At 46.5% G+C, this 21,543-nt stretch overlaps 1 protein-coding gene across 6 annotated transcripts in view; it reads left to right on the forward strand.

Moving 5' to 3' along the window:
• Nucleotides 1-21,543, forward strand: part of SLC25A25 (solute carrier family 25 member 25) — a 33,575-nt gene that overhangs the window by 4,005 nt on the left and 8,027 nt on the right. For 2 of the 6 annotated variants that reach the window (XM_008152583.3, XM_008152585.2), the window contains exon 1: nucleotides 13,351-13,569. The exons of 2 other annotated variants lie outside the window; for them this stretch is intronic. In XM_008152583.3, coding sequence (XP_008150805.1) covers nucleotides 13,351-13,569 — 219 coding nt within the window. Of the gene's footprint in view, nucleotides 1-13,350; nucleotides 13,570-19,802; nucleotides 20,027-21,543 lie in introns of those variants that run through there. 2 more of the 6 variants (XM_028127336.2, XM_008152586.2) reach the window with 1 other exon arrangement.

Raw genomic sequence — 21,543 nt, forward strand, 5'->3', positions numbered from 1 at the left:
TTTTTCCCAAAGTAGGTTTCAAGATTATCCAGGGATTATCCTGTCAAAGAATGAGAATCCACCTGCCCTAATTCTCTCCTTGACCTGAGCAGTGTGCAAGAGGCAATCTCTATTGACTTGAATAATGAGTGGAAGATCATTAGGGTCAGGTTGGTCGTATTGCTTAACCAGACGGTACTGCTAAACTGTGTACCTATTAAATGTGTGGTCATTTGGCCCAGCTGGGGTGGCTCAGTGGTTGAGTGTCGACCCATGGATCAGGAGGTCACGATTCAATTCCCAGCTGGGTTGTGGGCTCCATCTCCAGTAGAGGTGTGCAGGAGGCAGCCAGTCCACGATTCTCTCTCATCATGGATGTTTGATGTTTCTAACTCTCTCCTTTCCCTTCCTCTCTGAAATCAATAAAAACATATTTTAAAATATTTAAATGTGTGGTCATTAGGGGGGAAGCTAGACTTAGATAAGACAGTCTATACAGAAAAAGAGAGCCTTTTTCATAGAAAAGGGATAGACATAATTTGGCATAATACAATGGCCCATTGGAAAAAGAAAAATGCTATTTGCAGCTTGGATTAAGTTCCTATATTAACCTGATTGTTATATTGTTGCAAAATTGGTTCCTGGCTCAAAGTAATTATCATCAAGATATTCTTTTTTTTTTTAAGCCCTGGCCAGCAGCTCAGTGGTTAGTGTCGGCCCTCGGACTGAAGGGTCACAGGTTCAATTCCCGTCGAGGGCACCTACCTTGGTTGCCAGCTGGATCCATCCAATCAATGTGTCCCTCTCACATCGATGTTTCTCTGTCTCTCCCCTCCCTTCCACTCTCTCTGAAAGTCAATGGAAAAAAAATATCTTTGGGTGAGGATTAACAAACAAACAAACAAGTTGGTGTTTTGTGTGTGTGTGTGTGTGTTTCTTAAGGAAGCTTAAAAAAAATTAGTTGATATTTGGAAAGGTGGGATCAAGTCCCCTGATCGAAAACCAGGTGAAAAATAAGGATATAGCCTGAGTAGGCCTGACCTGGAGCTTCAGTTGGATGAATTCCTTTGATGTTGAAAGAGTCATTAATTGCTGAAGTCTCACAGAAACCACAGGGGAATGAAAGAAAGAAATATTTTGCTGGTATTCATTTCTAGTCCAGCTGAGTACAGCCGCAGGTTGAATTCAGTGAACAAAGCTGTCCTTCAGAAAGGACTAGTCAGTCTTGGTAAGTCAGGCCAGACTTTTCATTTTAACCATTTCTTATACTGATGTGAATTTGCCAGGACCAAAGAATTTGGTCTTGATGGGTCACTGGCCATCATAGGCCAGCCTCCTACCCAGTGTGGGGAGCATTCCTTCTGGGGCATCTTCACAGGTGGCCAGCCAGCCCCTTTCACTGTGACCTACTTGGGGTTGTTGTGAGTACAGCGCTTTATGTCAGACTGAAGTCTGTCTGCTTGTATCTGCTTCCCATTTGCCTTCAGGAGCAACACACAAAAGTGACCCAAGGGCCCTTTAAGTATCTGAAAACTACCTTATCTTACAGCCTCTGCTGCTATAAAACTGGGTTTTATTATGCACTTCTCACACAATAAGCTGTCCACACCTTTCATAGTCCCTCATCTGAGGCAATGCCATGGGAGTTAAGAGGACAGCCCTTCCTTGGAAATACTACACTAAGTGAAAGAAGCCAGTCACAAAGGGCCATATATTACACTGAGTGGCCAGATTATTATGCTCTCTGAACGCACAATAATCTGGCCACTCTGTATGTCCTATATAATAAAAGGCTAATATGCAAATTGTCCCCTCAACCAGCAGGCAGGCCAGCCAACCGCCCATGTCCCCTCCCCCTGGCCAGGCTGGCCAGACCCCACCCATGCACAAATTCATTTACCGGGCCTCTAATATATATATGTATGTGTGTGTGTGTGTGTGTATATATATATATACACACACACACACACACACACACATATATATATATATATACACACACACACATACACACACGCACACACTGAGTGGCCAGATTATTATGATTCAGAGATCATAATAATCTGGCCACTCAGTGTATATGATCCATTTCTGTGAAGTCCCAGGACAGGGAAAGCTGGAAACAGAAACTAGATTAGTGGTTGCCTCGGCCTGGGAAGGGAGGAGCATGGAGAGAAAGGAAGGTGAGCGTTTGGGGTTTCTTTTTGAGGTGAGGGAAACTGCTTCTGCCCCTCTTATGCTCCAGGCCATCGTGCAGGGCTGCAGCCTGACCTCTCCCCGCTCCTGCGCTAGCTGGAGTCACAGTGGGCACCGAACTGTGTCTGCAGCCATTGTCTCTGCCCTCCCCCCATCCCACCTTCCCTACTCATTCCAGTACACCCACCTTCAGGTATCCCAACGCGTGGGTCTTTCAGCTGTTTCTGTATTGAGAGGCGATCCTTGTGGAGTTCTGGTTGTCTTGTAAATTTAAGGGGAGAAATGAAGTCTTCTCACTCCACCCTGAGGTGGATATCACTTCCAAAACTGTTTTTGTTGTTTTTAAATCTTTATTGTTGAAAGTATTACATGTGTCCCTTTCCCCCCACCCATCATTGACCCCTTCTAGCCCACCCCTGCCCTTTGCCCCAGACCAAAATGTGTTTTTGTTTTTAAAAAACAGTGCAGTATGGACTTTATGGTATAAACCTGGGTTCAAATATTGTTTTTGCAACTTGCTAGCCATGTGACCTTAAGCAAGTTACTCAACCTCTCCAAGTCTGTTTCCTTAACAGGTACATGATATGAATACCTATTTCATCAGGTTGTGGTGGGGATTAAATTTTAGATAAAGTATCTAAAGAGCCTGGTACAGTGTCTGACACTTAGGTGTTTAACACAGTGACGCTTTCCTCCATTGAGTCTTTGAAAAGAACTTGTCCACAATTGGTCTTAACCATCTGCATTTTTCCTGAGTTGCTTAGGGGGAAAGTGCAACAGGAAGAAGTAGAAAGTCTGGGATGTCCGTAGTAAAGGTGTGTAGCACCCAGGCAGAGCGCAGTCTGTTGTCAGCTGACAGGGCCTTCAGCAGTTTAGGGAGGAGGGATGTAGGTTGCAGAGAGCCTGGGCCCTAGAGACATTAGGAAAATTAGGACAAATAAAAAAGAGGCTTCCGCTGGCTGGTGTTGCTCAATGATTGACCCATGAACCAGGAGGGTCGATTTCTGGTCAGGGCACATGCCCAGGTTGCAGGCTCGATTCCCAGTAGGGGGCATACAGGAGGCAACAGATCAATGATTCCCTCATCATTAATGTTTCTATCTCTCCCTCTTCCTCTATGAAATCAATAAAATACATATATATTTTTAAAAAGAGGTTTATGGAACCACAGGCTTCAGTGCAGACTATGGCCACACCATGCACAACCAGTTACAAAAATGGCACAGAAACGGCTTCAAGAAACCCTGATCACAAAGATACGAATTTCTTAAGTTCCTGAGGAACGTGTGCTTTGCCAAGAGGCTCAACAAGAAGGGCCTTAAGAAGATGCAGGCCAACAGTGCAAGGCCATGAGTGCATGTGCCCAGGCTGTTACGGCCCTTGTAAAGCCCCAGGAGGTCAAGCCCAACATTCCAAAGGGCACAGCTACAAGCTCAATTGACTTGCCTACATCGCTCACCCCAAGCTTGGGAAATGTGATCGTGCTGCATAGCCAAGGGTCTCAGGCTCTGCCCGCCAAAGGCCAAGGCCAAGCCTCAAATCAAGCCCTGGGCTACAGCTGCAGCTCCGGCTCAGGCTTCCAGCGGTGCCCAGGCCCCCACGAAGGCTCCACAGTAGAGGTCTCTGTCCGCTGATGTGAGGATGGGAGGCCTGGTATGGCCCCTGGAGGGGCTGGTGTCTTCCTGTGCTATTTGTACAAATAAACCTGTGGCAGGATCTGTAAAAACAAATAAAATAAAAAAAGGAAACCCTGGTGTTAGGAGATTTCTAGAAGTTGTTAAGTGGTGGAGTCACTCTACACATAACAATGTCTTTCACCCGTATGTTTTCCGGGATGGAAATGGGCCATTTTCTCAATGCAGAGTTCACTTTGAAGTGAAAATGGAAGCTTCAAGCAGAGCTTAGTTAAAACCCTTGGAGATTATCTCACTAACTGCATTATTTTGCGGAAGTGGGGCTGTGGCTTAGGTTTCCAGTTGGTTGAAGGCAAAGCTAGTAGCAGAACCCAGGATTTTGACTTTGCTCAAGTTAGGTCAACATACACTGCTTCCTACTATTGCTGTAGATACTTCACTAGCACCTACAATTTGGCAAGGTTGACATTCACAGCTTATGACATTGCCACATCTGTGCCTAACACCAGCTCAGCTTTTGTTTTTTAAAATATATATTTTTATTGATTTCAGAGAGTAAGGGAGAGGGAAGAAAGAGAGAAACATCAATGATGAGAGAGAATCATTGATCGGCCGCCTCCTGCATACCCCTCACTGGGGATCGAGCCCTGCAACCCGGGCCCCGACCGGGAATGGAACCATGACCTCATGGTTCATAGGTCCACTCTCAACCACTGAGCCACGCTGACCGGGCCAGCTAGCATTTCAAGACCCTCTGATGGTGCTCAGGAAGCAGCCACTGAAATGATAGCTACACTCGTGCTAAGTATGGGATGTGAAAGACTCCACGCATGCCTAAAAGTAAGGCTTTGTTGTCTTAAAGATGCACCTTTCTTTGAAATAAATAAATTACAAAGGCAGAACAGAAGGAGCTTCTTATCTGCTTTCAACTCTTGGCATGGCTTTCCTGGAGCTCGAATTTCCCAAGGTCAAAGGGGAAACTGGAGATGGTGGCTGCTCCTGTTCCCGCTGCTGCTGGGTGAAGCTTTCCACATTCCATCAACCCTGGCCTCGTGCCTTCTTTCCCCCAGCCCACCCTCCCTCCCCTGGATCCGATGTGTGACTAAAACACACCAAAACCAACCACTTACAGTGCTGAGAAAGCTCTCAAAAACCACAGAAATGCCAGTGGAGCGGGGGAGGGAAGCGGGCAGAGAACAGGTAGGTTAGGTCACCAAGAATAAATAAGCACAAACTGCAGTCCTTGTCTGCAGGTCTGACACAGTGAACAGTCCTGTTGGTTAAAGCCAGCCAGCTACAGTGCCCACCTTTGTCACCTGTCGACCTTTTACACTTATTTATTTATTTATTTTTTTTAAATATATTTTATTGATTTTTTACAGAGAGGAAGGGGGAGAGGGATAGAAAGTTAGAAACACCGATCAGCTGCCTCCTGCACACCCCTTATTGGGGATGTGCCTGCAACCAAGGTACATGCCCACGACCGGAATCGAACCTGGGACCCTTCAGTCCGCAGGCCGACGCTCTATCCACTGAGCCAAACCGGTTAGGGCTACATTTACAGACAGTACATTTTTTTCCCTTTTTTATTCATATCTCGGGTATATTCTTTTTGCTAGAGTCTCTTCTTTAGCCTATATCAAAGGTAAAGATAGTATCTGGTAAATAGTTTTACAGCTAAAAAATGCCTTACCTGAATTGTTTCTAAGAGTCAGCTTGGTGTAAACGAGTTATTCTTTTTTTTGTGTGTGTATGAAATGTAATGGGGGTTTTTTAAAAATAAATTCTTTATTGATGAAAGTATTACATATGTCTCCTTTTCCTGCTAAACCAGTTATTCTTACACAGACTTCTCTGGCCTGCCCTTCTCACCCGGAAGGCAGCTGAGGGGTGGGTTTCACACCCCTGTCCTGGCCCTTCTCTCTCTGTCCTCCTTGAGTCCGGAGCATGCAGCTGCTGAGAGCTATGTTTGCACTCATTCAAACAATCTCAGTTTTAGCCTGTGACTCTGAAATCACTTTTAAGAAACTGAAAACATTTGGTGTTACTTTTAGTAATGAGTCTGCCGATTCGCCTTTTCCTGTGGAAGAAGGGGAGGCATGAATAGGGATCAAGTGGCTGCAGCAAGCAGGCTGAACACGGGCCAGTGGTTTGGCTCCCACTGATCAACTTTGGATCAGTTGAAAATATGCTGATCATTTTAGGTGACTGGGTTTTTACATGCCAGCCTCAACACCATATTCATCCCCTGCCCCTTATTCTTGGAGCATGTTTAACTGAAGGAGAAGCAAGCTCTTACACGAGCAGGAAAAGAAGCTACGTGGTCTCTTCTTGCTTCTGCAGAACTTTAGTTTACATGCTACACCTCGAAATCCTACATTTAACCCAACTAAATTTGGGTTGATTTTGTACACTTCTAACTTTCTTTTAGATAGAAGGAAAAAACGTCTTTGTTAGTAGGCATTGACCTTGAACTTGGGACTCGATGGAGACTGGCTTCTCACCACGAGTAAACAGAAGCCATCAAGAATCTTTTTTCTCTGTAATACATTACTCTTTCTCTTCCTCATCTACAGGAGTTTTTTCCAGGGAGCTTTTGCCAAAGCTAGAATTTCTGGTTTTATTTCCTAAAATGGAAATAGATTAAGAGGATGTCACCTTTTTTATCACGGCAGTCGTCATCTTCAATGCCTTGGTTTCATTTGTGCCAAATTAGATGCCAGTGCCCGCTCCTCTTCATCGTCTAATTGTGGACTGAGCCGCAGGCAGAAGGGTGTTCAGCAGTCCTCCGTTACCTCCGGAAACCCAGCTGCCGGAGGGCTGCGCGGGACCGCACGTAGCATCTAAGCATTTCCATCCTCCTGTTGATTCATAGCAGAGAAGAGGGATGGTTACCTGCTGCAGTTGTGCCTCTGAAATAATAAATCGCTACCACGTAACAATATGTAAAAGAGACCCTTCAAACTCTTGCTCCTATGCTGTCCTAAAAGAATTTAGAGAACAGGTACCCCCTTGAACATATTCAAGTTGACATCCAAACATTTTTGTTCTAAGTTTAATGGCTGCAGAGATATAATTACTGGCATATTGTATATCTGCTTTAAATGTTTTTAATTGTCAGTTTGGGTTCTGGTTTTGCTCAAAACCTTCGTTTTGCAGATTTGACTCATTCAATTTATGGAAAGTGCCCTCCACATAACCTAATTGGCCCAGCCAGTCTTCACTTTCAAATCAAATCAGTCTGGTTTTCTGTCAAATCAAACCTGGCTTCATTTCTCAGTTTAAAAAAAAAAAAAGTGTTAATAGCCGTCCCTTTGACAGCAGGTCTTCTGAAGAGAATGATTCTAAGATAGACAGGTAGTAAGTAGTTACACTGGTGGACGTGAGACGGGGAGCGTTGCCCTGGAGTGGGTCGTGGGAGAGCTCTCTGCTTGTTTTATAAGATTCCGTGTGATGCTCTGGGGCACTTATCCCCTGGGCAGCTTATCAGGTTAGTTTGGAATGGGTTCCCACTGGGGATCCATCCCAGTAGAACCTGTTGTTTTCTCTGAAGAGTATGGGAGATCCTGTGACTCACTCTTATTCAGCAAGTCTCTTACTTTCTAGGTTCTTAGAAGAGTGGGCTACTTCTGCAGGTGACGAGCCCCATATTAAACTAACAGTCTGCTCAGTACTGCTGGTTTAGGTGATGCTGCGGTAACGAAAGAGACATATACTGTATTCACTCTTGAGGAAATCAGAGATTCAAGAAAAAGGGGCTTTAGAATAAAAATATTAGCAAAGTGTGCAATTGCACACGTTTTCATTGACCTCTGGCTTAAATGGTGAACAAGGGAGATTTTAGGATAAATAAAACACCGTCTCTTCTTCCCCTAGTTTATTATTTTCTTTCTTCTGCTTGTACCCATCCTCTACACTGTAGCCTGGAAACCCCAGCCAGCAAGCTGGGGCAATCGTGGGCTCAGCTCATTTGTATAGATCTCCCAGGAGTCACTGTCCTTTGTCACCTGAAGTCCAGTGTCTTGAAAACCATCGTTTTATATATTTCGTCTGGACATTTAATTGTTATTGGCAGGAAGGTGAATCGGTCCCTGTAACTCCATCTTGAGTTTATAACTCAGTTCTGTGGTATGTAGGAGTCCGTTAAATTAAAAGCCAGTAACCAACCACATATGAGATTTCTCTTACGTCTCCTCCATTTCACCAGATTTTTGGTGCATAAAAACAAGATTCATTTTCATGAAAGGATTACTTGTTTAGTTAGGGTTTTGGCTCTGGATGGGTTCTTAGTATTTTTAAAAAACAAAATTCAACCAAGTAAATTTGGAGATCTAGTTGGAGATCTAATTGGCTTTATTAAATGTCCTGTCTAGCAACTAGAAGAGCACTCTGGGGGGTTGTACAAGATGGAAGGCTTTTATAGGAAGTAGGGTGAGGCAAGGGGGCTATTAACAAGAGAAGAAAATGGTTATTTTTAGACCAGGACATCTTCTTTTGGGGGCTGGCAGGGGAGGGGGGCGGGTGTCAGGCAAGGATTTTATCTACTGATTGTCTCTCGCCTCTTCTTTCTATGGGGGATGGAGAGGACCCACGTGACAGAACACTTTACTAGTGTTTGACCAGAAGATTCCAGACTGCATGACTACGAAAGATTATATTTGTGGGAGAGGCTTAAACAGCAGTTAGATCAGGTATTAAGTCCAGGTTTAGTATCATGGGCTTTTAGCACGAGTGACACCATTTAGGGCCTGTGGGTTTTCTCTTTAACAGTATTAAAACTGCTTCCCTCTCACCGACTGTGCTTCTGATCCCTCTGGGTTTCTTTTGTTAAAGGAGCCAGTGACGTAAGTACACTGAGAAGACGTAGGTACACTGAGACACTCATAAACTGAAGGAAAAAACACCTGAAAAGATTACAAAATTAAGGGCAGACCACAAATAAAGGCTAATTGGGACAGTGCCCAATTTAAAAACAAAGGAAACAAAACCAGTTGCATGAGCTTACAATCATTTTCTAGATAATGATAATAAAACTAGAGGCCCAGTGCACGAGATTCATGCACTGGGGCGGGGGGGTCCCTCAGCCAGGCCTGGGCTTAGGCCCCAGGGATCGGGCCTAAGCCGGCAGTCAGACATCCCTCTTGCAGTCCAGGACCCCTCGCTCCTTACCACCCTCCTGCAGCGGAGGTGGGAGAGGCTCCTGCCACTGCCTCTGTGTTCACCAGCAGTGAGCCTGGCTTCTGGCTGAGCGGCGCTCCCCCTATGGGAGCACACTGACCACCACGGGGCAGCTCCTGCGCTGAGCGTCTGCCTCCTGGTGGTCAGTGCATGTCATAGCGACCGGTCAGTCGATTTGCATAGTACACTTTTATTATATAGGATAGCTAGTAGTTATGAAAGAATGTCCAAATCTATGGAAAAGTTTCATAAGAGTTTATTTGAGTCAAATTTTGGGGGACATGCCTGGAAGCAAGATCTCAATAGATTGAGAAAATGCTCTGGAGAATTGCAGTTTTGCAGCTAGCTTATTTTATACACTAGAGTCAAAGGCAAAGGCCTACAGAGGGTTACATGAAAAACACTGGGGGTAGATTAAGGAGGCAGGAGAAAGCCAAGCAAGGAAATCTCGAGGATTGGACAGGAAGCAGAATGGAGAAACACATGCTTCTTTTACACTTGGAGGATACAGGCTAGTTAATAATTCATGTTTACAGCACATAGAGATGGTACCGTATTGGGGCAACAGATAATAATGGGGGGCGGGGGTGTGTTCTGTGGTTTGTGCTCTGGTGCCAGTGGCTGTGCCTCCCAAGGGGTCTGGGAAAGAAACTCACTCTGACATTTCAAAGGGATGTTATCCTGGATGTAAGAACAATGGACAGAGCTCGCTTAAGCCTAACATGAATCTTTGCTAAGGAAGTTCTAGTCCTGGGATGTGACTGCCGCCATGGCATGCCCAGTTAGGAATGTTTATGTTCAGCCCATTTGTGTGGTTACTTTTTTACCTTATCATTTATTTCTTTCTTAAACTTATCGGGGAATGTGGTTACTTTTGATCACTGAGATTGTCAGGTTTATTACATTGCCCCATTTTTGTTCACAATGCTCTATATACTGTTCTAAGAGCTTTACATTTTATCTAATTTAGTCTTTACCAACTCTATGAAGTAACAACATGGTTCCGTTACTATTCTTATTTTGCACGTAAGGATACTAAAGTGAAAAGAGGTAAAAGTAACTTGACGGAGATCACACAAGTCATGGCCAGGACTTGAACCTGGGGGCTGGCTCCAGAGACTATACATTTAATCAACATACAAAACTGCTTCTAGATAAGGTCATTCTTAGCTTGGCCATCTTGATGTCCCTTCTTGTGTTTTCCTTTTAAATAATTGTTGTATGTATGTACATGTGTGTATGTATGTATACTTGGTCATATATGCTCATGATTTGTTTTCACATGATATAAGGATGTTCAGTGAAAGTAATCTCCCATCTGCTTTTCTACCCTCAAACCCCCAAGTTCCCTCCCTGCCCCAAACCATCTCTTCGATTTTAATGGCTTTTTAGAAATACTTGTCACATATACAAGCTTAGAAATAAATGGCAGCATACTATCCCCTTTCTTCTGCACCTTGCTTTTCTCAAGAAAGGGTGTTGGATTTTGTCAAATGCTTTTTCTGCTTCAATTGATATGTCTGTGATTTTCATCTCTCAATTTGTTTATGTGATGTATCACGTTTTGTTTTTTTTAAAATATATTTTATTGATTTTTTTACAGAGAGGAAGGAGAAGGAGAGAGAGTTAGAAACATCGATGAGAGAGCAACATCAATCAGCTGCCTCCTGCACACCTCCTACTGGGGATGTGCCCGCAACCAACGTACATGCCCTTGACCAGAATCGAACCTGGGACCCATGAGTCCGCAGGCCGACGCTCTATCCACTGAGCCAAACCGTTTAGGGCTGATGTATCACGTTTATTGATTTGCGGATATTGTATCATCCTGCTTTTCTCATTTAGCAAGATATTTTCAAATCATTCCTTAAGAGTGTTAACTGAAAAATAAAAGCCAACGTGAGAAGCAACAAGTACCGTATTTTTCCATGTATAGGACACCCGCATGTATAAGACGCCTCCCACCCCCACTTTTCCAACCCTAAATTAAGAAATCAATATTTTAAACATTTTGCTGATTTTCCTCTTAAGGCCTTCTTCTTTTTGGCATCTTAAGGAGTTGTTCTTCCTGTTTTCTCCACTGTCTGATCAACACTCAGTGGGAGGAGGTCCAAATGGTCTCTCTGCAGCTCTATTTCCATGCTCTTTTGCATAGCTGATTACATTCAGTTTGAATTTTGCCGAGTAAGACAATCGCTTGCCAGTATTTATCTTTTTATTTTTTGACATCTTTACGGGCTCAGAACGCTCTGGTCCCTGTTGCATCTGCGCACTCTCCACTTCCACCTCTAATTATAGCATCAGCTGAGGTCAATAACAATAAGGGTCGAGATTGGAGGAAGCCTGTTTGACAAGGTATGGGCAGCTATGCACCCACAGGGCTCCCTCCTCCGCTGAGGCTGACTTCCATGTATAAGACGCCCCTCGATTTTCAGAAAAGAAAAAAAAAATAGTGTCTTATACATGGAAAAATACGGTATTTATTTGAGATCCAAAAGCACAGCTATTCAAGAAGCACTGATTCAGGCAGAAACCCAGATAGTGAGCTGATTCAGAGGTAAAAGCAAAGGGTATTTATGAGAAAGGGAAGGAGCATAATGACATGAATAGAAGGAGGGGTTTCTATGGGTACCAATAAGCCAAGGAAGGAACTTCTCTATCTACAGATAAGCTTACAAGCTAAGTCTAAAGATGTCTTTAATTTTCAGTCTGGTAGTCAGAACAAATAGTTGTTTGGGATATAATGTTGCTTTAGGCCCGGTGTAAAGGTTAATTTGCCCAATTTTAACATTACAAAGGTTTGAGGAGTAAGGCCTGCAAGGCGGTTCCTCTGAGGGGGGCGGGGGGGGCAGCTCCACCTCCATTTTGAAGTGGCTCCATTTATATTATTTCTTTCAAAGTAGGTAAAAAAAACTGCCTCATTCTTTTGAACAGCTGCATAGGGTTCCACTGTGTGGATGTGCCAAGATTTATCTACCCATTCCCTTTTAGAGCACTTTAAGTTGTTTCCAAACTTGTACTATTATAAACAAGACTGCAAAAAAATCCTTATGTTTGATCACATATAGGTATCACACATATATCATATACATGGGTATGTAACTTCTCACATGTGCACCTGTATCTACAGGATACATTGCTTAAAGTGGAGTTGCTATGACAAAGGGTTTGCGCTTTTGAAATGTTGGTAGCTCTGACTAACTTGCTCTTCAAAGAGGTTGTACTGCTGCGCATGCTCATAGCATATGAGGGTGTTCAGTTCCCCATACTCTTCCCAAGATTTATTACACTTTTTTCATGTTATTTTAAAAAATAATGATTATGAACACCGTATCAAAGGGTCACCTTTGTGAGGGATGGCAGTAGTTGGTCCCTGTATTTATCTGCTAGTAAATTAAGAACCAAATGAGCAAAGACTAATTCCCTTGTATTCTTAATAATTTCCTCAGTTCAGTCTGCAGACTTAATCTGTGCCTGGTTCTGGGTGCTAGTGGTAGAAAGACCTGTCACTTGGTCCCTGTCCCCAAGCAGCTCACCACGTACGGGGAGGCAAGGGAGAAGCAGCAGCTATGATAGGGTGTGCGTAGTGTTACGCACGGTTGGAGAGCAGGGGATCACGGACCGAGGAGAAGTGTTGCTGGCGATCTTAGGAAGTGTTATCAGGGACTCTTGATCTTGTAAAACTTGATAGTGAATGTCACCCCAGAGCAACCCAGGTGGAGAGGAGGAAGTGGGGCTCCTGGGGACGAGCCAGCGCCGGGTGCATTCAGTGAGCCTGTAGGTTGCCATTGGCACCTCCCCGCAGAAGTGCTGAGCTGCAGGCAGGGAATCGGCCGCCTGTGATTGGAGGGATGTTGCGGGTTAGGATAATGAACTTGGTAGTGTCGGCCGAGGTGATTGGCCGCGCCCTGCTGCAGTGCGAATGCAGACTGGATGCTCAGGTTCTCGCTTGGGTGATGATCAGTAGTTGAGCGAGGACAGATGAATAATTGGGAGCTCGAAGTTACTTCTGCCTCCGGGAGAGGTCTGTTGGGCTTCTTGCTTTTTCCTCTTTTTAAAAAGCCAAACGTTTGAGAATCATCCACCTGCAGAAGTGAGTTTCTATTGAAGAAGCTCCAGCTGCTCCCTGCTCGTTGCCAGCACCCGGCGGGCTCTCTGAGAGCGGCTGTTTCTCAGGCCAGGCACGACAGCAGAGCTCGCAAATCTGAAAGAGCAGGAAGCAGCCCCTGCATGCAGAGCGGCAGCCTGACGGCTCCCAGGCTGCTCTTCCCAGCGGCTGTGTAGCCGGCGACCCTTGGTATTGTGGTCACATTCCTCCTGCAAAGTGACCGCTCACCGTCGGCGACGCGGGGAGGAAGCCGTGATGTTGCAGATGCTGTGGCACTTTCTGTCTAGCTTGTCCCCGAGGGCTGGGTGCCAAGGCTCCACAGAGGGGAGCGGTAACGAAGTCAGAGGCACCCCGGCCCCTGCTCGGGGAGACCAGATGGCAAGCTTTTTGGGGAAACAAGACGGCAGGGCTGAGGCCACGGAAAAGAGACCCACCATTTTGCTGGTGGTCGGACCCGCAGAGCAGTTTCCGAAGGTAATGGCAACCTCAAGACGACCTCCGAGTTTAGGGCCCGGTGTAGGAACGTTTTCCTGAAAAAAGCTGGAGTGTGGGGAGGAAGTGAGGACTTACAAATCAATCAGTTTGGTATTGGGGGCGGGGGAGAAGTGTCAGACAATAAAGAAACCCAAATCTTCAGCCGGGAATCTTTCTGTGGCCACTACAAAAGCTTTAGGACCCGATTATGACCACTTCAGTGTGGCCATTAGCGGGAGGGAGGTTGAATGCAATAGAAGATTTGCCTTAGATTGGTCATTTTGGCCCCAGAAAGTCATTTGAAAGTAAAGGGCAAATGACAAGAGTGTGTCTTGTATCTTAGCGAATCTGAACAATTTAGGGATGAACGAGCTAAGTCAGCAACAGAGTGGACCTTCAAAGTTGAACCAAACAGCCTGGAGCTGGGCAGGGCCAGCCTGCCCCGCATCCCGAAGGTCAGACCCCTTGCCTGGGCGGGTGGAGGGCCTTAGGGTCTCAGAGGAAGGGAGTGGTCGGAAGAGAGGCGAGTTTCCAGGTGCAGAGGCCTGTGCCTCTCTGGGTTCTGGGGGTCTGTTGAGTGCCAGGCCTTCCCTCCAACTGGTGCCCTGAATGTGGGTTATCTCATCTGATCTACTCAAGAGCCAGGGTAAGTGGGGGTATCCCCATTTCATAGATGAGGAAACTGAGGTGCAGAAAGGTTACGTAATTTGCCCAGGGTTAAACAATTAAGGAGGGGTGGAGGTGAGATTTCACCCAAATCAGCCTGGAACTTCACCCTGTATTGTCTCCCTTCCCTTAAAAAAGCAGTTTCCGGTGGGACCGGTGGAGTTCTCAGGATTAGAACGGAAAGTGCCGTCTGGCTGAGATTCCTCCTGCTGCAGTGGCAGTGACCTTGTCACTTCCTGAGCTTTGGTTATTTGGGATCTTGTCTCCTTTCTCAGAATAAAAATCAACTAGAGAAGGAGATTGTGCCCTGTGTCTGGCACATTGTAGATTCCTGAAACATGTTCGTTGAATTGCTGTGTTTAATAAATGTTCGTTTTTCCTTTGCTAAGTGGCAGGGACCTTTGATGCAACAACTTTCGCAATCTTTTAAGATTAAGCATTGAGGAGAACTCTTAGACTGTAACGAGCTGGTCCTGGCCGGCAGGGACTCCGAGTCTGTCGTGTGCTCCGGGAGGCACCACTTTCCGCCTTTTGGTTGTTGTAGATGAGCTCAAAGCTGGCAGCGGTGCTCTTTCTGTGAGGAACATTTATCCACAGACCAGCTTGCCGTGTGGCCAGGGAAATAAGGGGTTGGCTGGCTCCCTTTCAAAGTCACCTACTTTTGACTTTAATAATTAACTGCTCCATTTTCTAGACTCACACTGGCACCTCCTGCCAGCCCTCTCCCAGGGTGGCCTGGCATCGGGACTCTCTGTTCTGAACAGCTTAGTCCGTGGCCTGCAGAGTCAGGATTGAGGGGGACTGAACCAGAGACCCACTACCCTGGGCTGTCATGGCAAAGTTTCACTGGCTCAGAAGGGAGACAGGTCAGCTGGCTGGAGGGAGGGGGAAGCCCCAAGAAGGAGATGGATCAGCGGTTTGGTTTGAAGCAAGAAAGCCGGGTGGTGTGACTCTGAAAAGCAGATGGACTGAGTATTGGGATAGCAGGGGCGTTTCCGCAGCCCGTGTCCTTTTCCCTGTGCAGCTGCTTCTAAGGTAGGCTTTGGGGTTGGCCATCACCGTTTCTCTCAGGAAGAGGCTCCCCAAACATTATGGAAACCTTAGAAGTTTATGGTTCTCAGGCTCCTCAGCTTCCCAGCAGCACGACTTTGTTTGGCTCTCACTTCCTCTGTCTAAATATGTCCGCCGTGAGTCAGGTCCCCTTGAGCTTTTATTCTCGGAACTGCTCCAGCTTCCCCTTTATCTTCAGCGGACAGTTCATCTGCCGTTGGAGCAGAAAGCCCTTCGTTTGGAGAGGGAGGTAACCTCGGCGGCATCCAGGCTTTCAGATCCCGAGGGGCTGTCTTCTCAGAAGCCCAGAGAATTTTGCTTATTGTGTGTCTGATTGCCAAGTGTAGGCAGGTTTCAGCTACACTGGGCTGTCATGGCAACCTGATCATCAAATGACTCTGTGGCCACAGCAGCAAATGAGGTCCCAGAGCCCTAGGGGTGGGTGGGGCTAGAGCAGCCGGATGCTGGCGAGGCTCCTTCGCATATTAATACCTTGGCTTGGTCTGAGTCATTGCAGAGGAGGGGGAATACTTTGTGACCTAATGCCGCGCTCCCTAAAGTAGTCTACCTGCCCTGGTCTTACTCATGGTGTTCTGGCACTTACCTGGCACAGGAAGCACCTGTTTTGTTGGCATGAAGCAGCGTGGTAGAACAAGGAAAGCTTGTGGCGGCATTGGCCGATTTGAGGGTGAGAAGATGCTCTGGGAGGAACTGGACTTGACAGAGTAGGTGAAATCTGATCCCACTGAATTCGATGGGCTTTAGAGTTGCTGTCATTGTTCCCCAATGCTCATTGTTTCAGAGGAGAAACAAAAGTAGATCTGGGCCACAAAAGTAGGATAAGAGGGCAGAGAACGGTGGATGGCAGAAGGGGAGACAGCCAGGCACAGGGAGTGTACAGAGCCTGCTGGTGTGAAGCATCGGGACCAAAGGGAGCCCTGTCTTCTTCCTCATTTGTGTTTCTCACCTGTGTTCACAGCAGTAACACAAATACATTTGTTGTTTTCACTGAGGCTAAGCTTAAACTTGCTCTGGTTACAGCTTTCCCACACACCTGCCACCTTCCAGTTTGAGGTCCTGCTTGTAGAGTTCTCAGTGTCAGCCTGACAAGCATTCTTTGGAAACTAATTTTGCATCTCCTTGTGGCAGTATCGGGTTTGGTTTGGGCGCTGTTAAATGGCTGTTGTAACAGGAGCCAGGCCCTGGTGAGGCTCAGCCCCACCATCTACAGACTCCGGGGCCTGGTCAACCTCTCCTGGCCCATTTGTTCATCTCAGAGATTAGGGGGTGACTCCAGAGCCCCTCTGGGGCCTCTATCTGTAAGTCCAGGGGTAAAGCATTAACTTTGGACTCTAGGTGCCCAGAGAGTGGCTTACTTAGAAAGAATCCCCAGCCAGTTTCTATGTAAAAATGGAGTTCTGCATCTATAATAATAAAAGCGTAATATGCTAATTAGACTGGATGTCCTTCCGGACAAAGCCGGGGCTGCGAGGGAAGACTGGGTCCCGGGTGCTTGCCAGCAGCAGTATGACCCGGGAAACTCAGGAGGACAGGTAGTTAAATGCCAATTTAAGTGTCCAGGGAAGACATTCTATTGGACTTGATCACAATTGCAAAATAAAAATAAGTTATAACCACTTTTAAAAATAACATTGGAATAGAATTAATGTTAACATTGTAAAATAATATCTTGGCAAACACATGCCTGATATCGTTGATCTGTCAAGTAATGAGCTTTGTTATAGTCAGGGTAATTCCATTATTTTTTTCTAGAAAATAGTTGAACTTATTTGATTAATTTTTTTAACATATTTATTTATCCTCACCTGAGGATATTTTTTCCATTGCTTTTTAGAGAGAGTGGAAAGGAGGAAGGAAGGGAGGGAGGGAGAGAGGGGGGAATGAGAGAGACACATTGATTGGTTGCTTCCCACAGGCACCAGGGGTGGAACCTGCAACCCAGATACGTGCCCTTGACCTGGAATCAAACTGGCTGACACTACTGACCTTACCGGCCAGGGCTAGTTAATATTTTAATAATTTAATAATTTTCCCTTAAACACTGAATATATATATTTATTTATTTATTTTTATTTTTTTCAGAGAGGAAGGGAGAGGGAGAGAGAGATAGAAACATCAATGATGAGAGAGAATCACTGATCGGCTGCCTCTTGCACGCCCCCTACTGGGGATGGAGCCCGCAACCCAGGCATGTGCCCTTGACCAGATCGAACCTGGGACCCTTCAGTCTGCAGGCCAACAGCTCTATCCACTGAGCCAAACCAGCTAGGGCAGATTTCACTTTTATTTGGTATTGTTTTCAAATCTTTTCTCAGATTTGTCTTGTAAATACATCATAAAACTCAATGATACAAAAAGAATAACTCCATGGAAATGAACATCTCCAGTTGACAGCTTATTATTGTCAAAGTATTTGCCATTTTCGAATAACTGCAGTCATCATTGAAATGAGATACTTCAACAGATCTGAGTAATTTATTTTTGTTTCAGAAGCAAATGTGAATAAATTAGTGAAGGAATAACAGCATTTTGAAATTCAGCCCTTTTATTTATAAACTAGAGGCCTGAAGTTCGTGCAAGAGTAGGCCTTCCTTCCCCCTGGCTGCCGGCACCAGCTTCCCTCTGGCACCCGGGACCCAGTCGTCCCTCGCAGCCCCACTTTGTCCGGAAGGACATCCAGTCTAATTAGCATATTACGCTTTTATTATTATAGATGTGAACCTCCTTTAAAATAAAAATAAGAATGCATTATTTTGTTGAGGTGGATGAGATTGAGGTCTTAGAGGCCTGCCAGGCCCCATTCATTCATTCATTCAGGAACTGCTTATATCCAGCACCTTCCAGGGTCCAGGCAAGGGCTTCCCACCAGGAGGCACAGACGTTTGAAACAATAGCCTCCTGCCTTCAAGGATCCCAACAGTAGAGATAAAAATAACCTCAAAGCAGAACATTCTGGATTGGACAGCTTAAGAGACAGCTGAGTGTCATGGGATCTAAGTGGGAATCTGGATAGTCCTGAGCTGCCTCTGAATAGCTCGTTGGATCCACCCTAGTGAATTGAAGCCCAAGACCTGTTTATGTAGACTCCTCATCAGATCTCTGTTAGAAAGGCAGAAATGTCATGTAAGTCAATAAAATCGGTTTTATGTTATACTATGTAAGCTTCAACATCTTATTTTAAAATCCTTTTTTCACGTTCCTCACAAAAAGCTCATTAGCAAATTAAGAAATTCCTTTCACTTTAGTTGATCTCCAAATAATAGCCCTCCGTTTTTATCCCTCGCGGTAGTGCGATTCGGTCTATATTAGGAAGTGGCACATTGGAGCAGGAACAAGCGAGACCAGCTTTCTTTTCATCGCTGTGACGTGCTGTCTTCCTCCGCATCACGAATCCCTGACACTCTGTGGGGAAGCAATGAGGTGGCGATTGCAGGCTGGCCTGAATAGGATCATCCTGAAATAAAAATAAAATCTTGACTTTCCAGGACCTGAGATTTTTCTCTCATCCTCACCTCCAAGGGGCATTCGAGAGCAGCGTTTCTGTGATGTGGACATGCTAAGTTGAGTGCGTGCAGCTATGAAATACTTGAGCTGTGGCTATGCCACCAAGAAACTGGATTTTTCATTTCATTTCAACTAATTTAAAGTTTAGCAACGTCCATGTTGAACAGCACAGTTCTACGTTAGAAAGCTGCAATTACACTAACGTGTCACGTGTTCTGAGTGAAGCTGGGTTCTGAGGACTACCTCTGTGGGTCTTAGGTGAGGCCCTGGCTGACCCCAGATTGGCACAGCGAGCCTTTAGTCTAGAGTGTCCTCTTCCTGTGCCCAGCATGTCAGCGCCTCAGTGCTGTGGTTCCCCTGGGGAAGCCTGCAGGGGAATGGGTGGGCTCTGAGTGCTCACGTAGCGGAGTGGCCTGGGAAAGGTCCCTGGAGCAGGTCAGAGCTGGGCCTAGATTGCCCTGTAGCCAAGGCAGCCTGAATCCAGGGCTCAGCCAGCTGGGGCAGCTCCCCTTCGGATGAATGATCCCGAGGTGTGGCCACTTCATGGATGGCGAGGGACCTCAACCACCACACGCCCCACTTTTACTCACAGCCAAACTGGGCCCGTCGTCAGTGAGCATGGATTTAATCTCTATCCACTTATTTTTCTGTTGGGAATGATTGACTAAGGGGGGATCGCTGTGTTGTGTGACGTGTTTGGGGACCTTGTGAAAAAACAGGGTGACGGCTGTTTGTTCATTTGGAGGGGTCAGCAGCCTGAGGGTGAAGGTTTGTTTGGACTCCCTCTGTCTTGGAAGAGTTAACTTGGCGAGCGGTGACGTCAGTCCTGATCTTTACACCGCCTCTTGTGCAATCCAGGGCTCTGTGCTGATTGGCTGTTGGCAGGACTTAGAGTGGGCGGGCTTTTCGTCAATTAAGTCAAAGGGCGGGGCCTGAGCAGCCAATGACAGCTGCGCCCCAGCATATCTTGGCTCGTTTGCCGGCCGGCAGCATTCTCCATTCTCCACGCCGCCAGACCTGCTCGGGTGGCCGCTGAGCCCCGGCTCTCCCCGTCAGCATGCTCTGCCTGTGCCTGTATGTACCGCTCATCGGGGAGGCTCAGACCGAGTTCCAGTACTTCGAGTCCAAGGGGCTTCCCTCTGAGCTGAAGTCCATCTTCAAACTCAGTGTCTTTATCCCCTCCCAGGAGTTCTCCACCTTCCGCCAGTGGAAGCAGGTGTGTACGGGGGCCGTGCCAGGCCGGGAGAGGCAGCGGGCGTTTCATCAGTGTGGGCTGAGCGAATGGATGAGGGCTGGTAGTGGTGACACCCGTGAAATGGGCGAGTTTTCCCCCCGGTTGTCATGTGGCGACAGCCAGCGAAAAGGCTACTTCACAGGAATGACTAGCGTTCACGTGACTTCCATGGAAGGCTTGAATTCTCGGGAAGGCACTTGTGGGAGGAATGCAAAGGAATTTTCTTGCTGAGGGGTGGGAGGGGGGACTCTGAGAAGGGAGGTACAGGCCAGCTGCTGTGGGGCTGTCTCTCTGAGCTGGAGGGAGGAGGCCGGGAGCACAGGAGGGAGAGGCAGAGGCTTCTCATTGGAGACCCAGGCTGGAGCTGCAGGCTGTGCTGGGTGAACAAGCCAACGTGTGAGGTGAGGGAAGCTGCCAGATCCCTTTGGAGCAGGGAGGCAGCAGAAACCATAACCATTTTAGAGATGGGGAAGCAGCTATAGTCTGTGGAGATTGCTTGCTTCCTAAAGAGGTACCCCAACTTCTCTGTTAATCCTATCCCAAGCTGTCCCCCGCGCTCATGATGGCAGAGGAGGTCGGATGGTGTGCAGCGGGCGGGGATTAGCATATCTTGGGAAGGAGACAGAAAGTGGGCCCAGTGGTTCTGAGGGAGCAAGGACTTGGGAGATTATTTATTTTGAAATCCGCTGTGCTGAGCACCTCTGTATCACAGGGGAAACTGATGATATAACCAACCCCAGCTCCCTCAGCCCCCTCAGCCAGGTACTGAACAAGAGCGCTACTTAGGCCCAGTGCCTTACCCACCCCAGTAAGGCACATGGTTTGCGTTGGCAGAGCAGCCAGATACCAAAGAGCTTCATGCCTCCCATTCACCTCCTCCCTAAATGGCATGTAGGTTATGTAGATTCTATTTCCGCTCTTGCCGTAAATCTACAGTGACAATCCTATACGTAATTCTTGGCTGAGAGCACAGAAGTCTACAGGAAGTTAGCATAACTTCAGATAGTAGATAAAATACCAGCATTGGTTTCACATCTCAGCCACACCCACTGCGCCGTTCTTGGGATCTTGTTAGGTGACCTGGGATCTGCGCAGGCCTCCTCCTAGCACCCTTGGTGGCTGAGCAATCACAGAGAGCTATCAGGTGATTTCAGAGACGGGTTGTAATCGTTGGAGAGCGCCAGCGAGCCAGTGATCTGTCAGTTTCCAAACCCATTGGTCAGAAGACTTGGAAACCCATATTGGTTTGTGGATAGTGAATGGATTCTCACTAAGACAAGCATGTCAAACTCAAAGGCCAACACAGGCCAATTAAACGAGGCATGTGGCCTGTGGGTCGAGAGTTTGACATGCTTGCACTGAGAGCATTGGGCAATACAGGAAGATATAACCATTTTCCCTGGGAGATTTTTGTTCCTAGTTTGGGGTGTTGCTGGGTTGGAGTGACTCATGTATGTGCTCCACCTTCTTGAGATGAACCTCTAGGGTGGCAGCAGGAT

This window comes from Eptesicus fuscus, chromosome 15 (assembly GCF_027574615.1).
Source record: "Eptesicus fuscus isolate TK198812 chromosome 15, DD_ASM_mEF_20220401, whole genome shotgun sequence".
In the NCBI taxonomy this organism is placed as follows: Eukaryota; Metazoa; Chordata; class Mammalia; order Chiroptera; family Vespertilionidae; genus Eptesicus; species Eptesicus fuscus.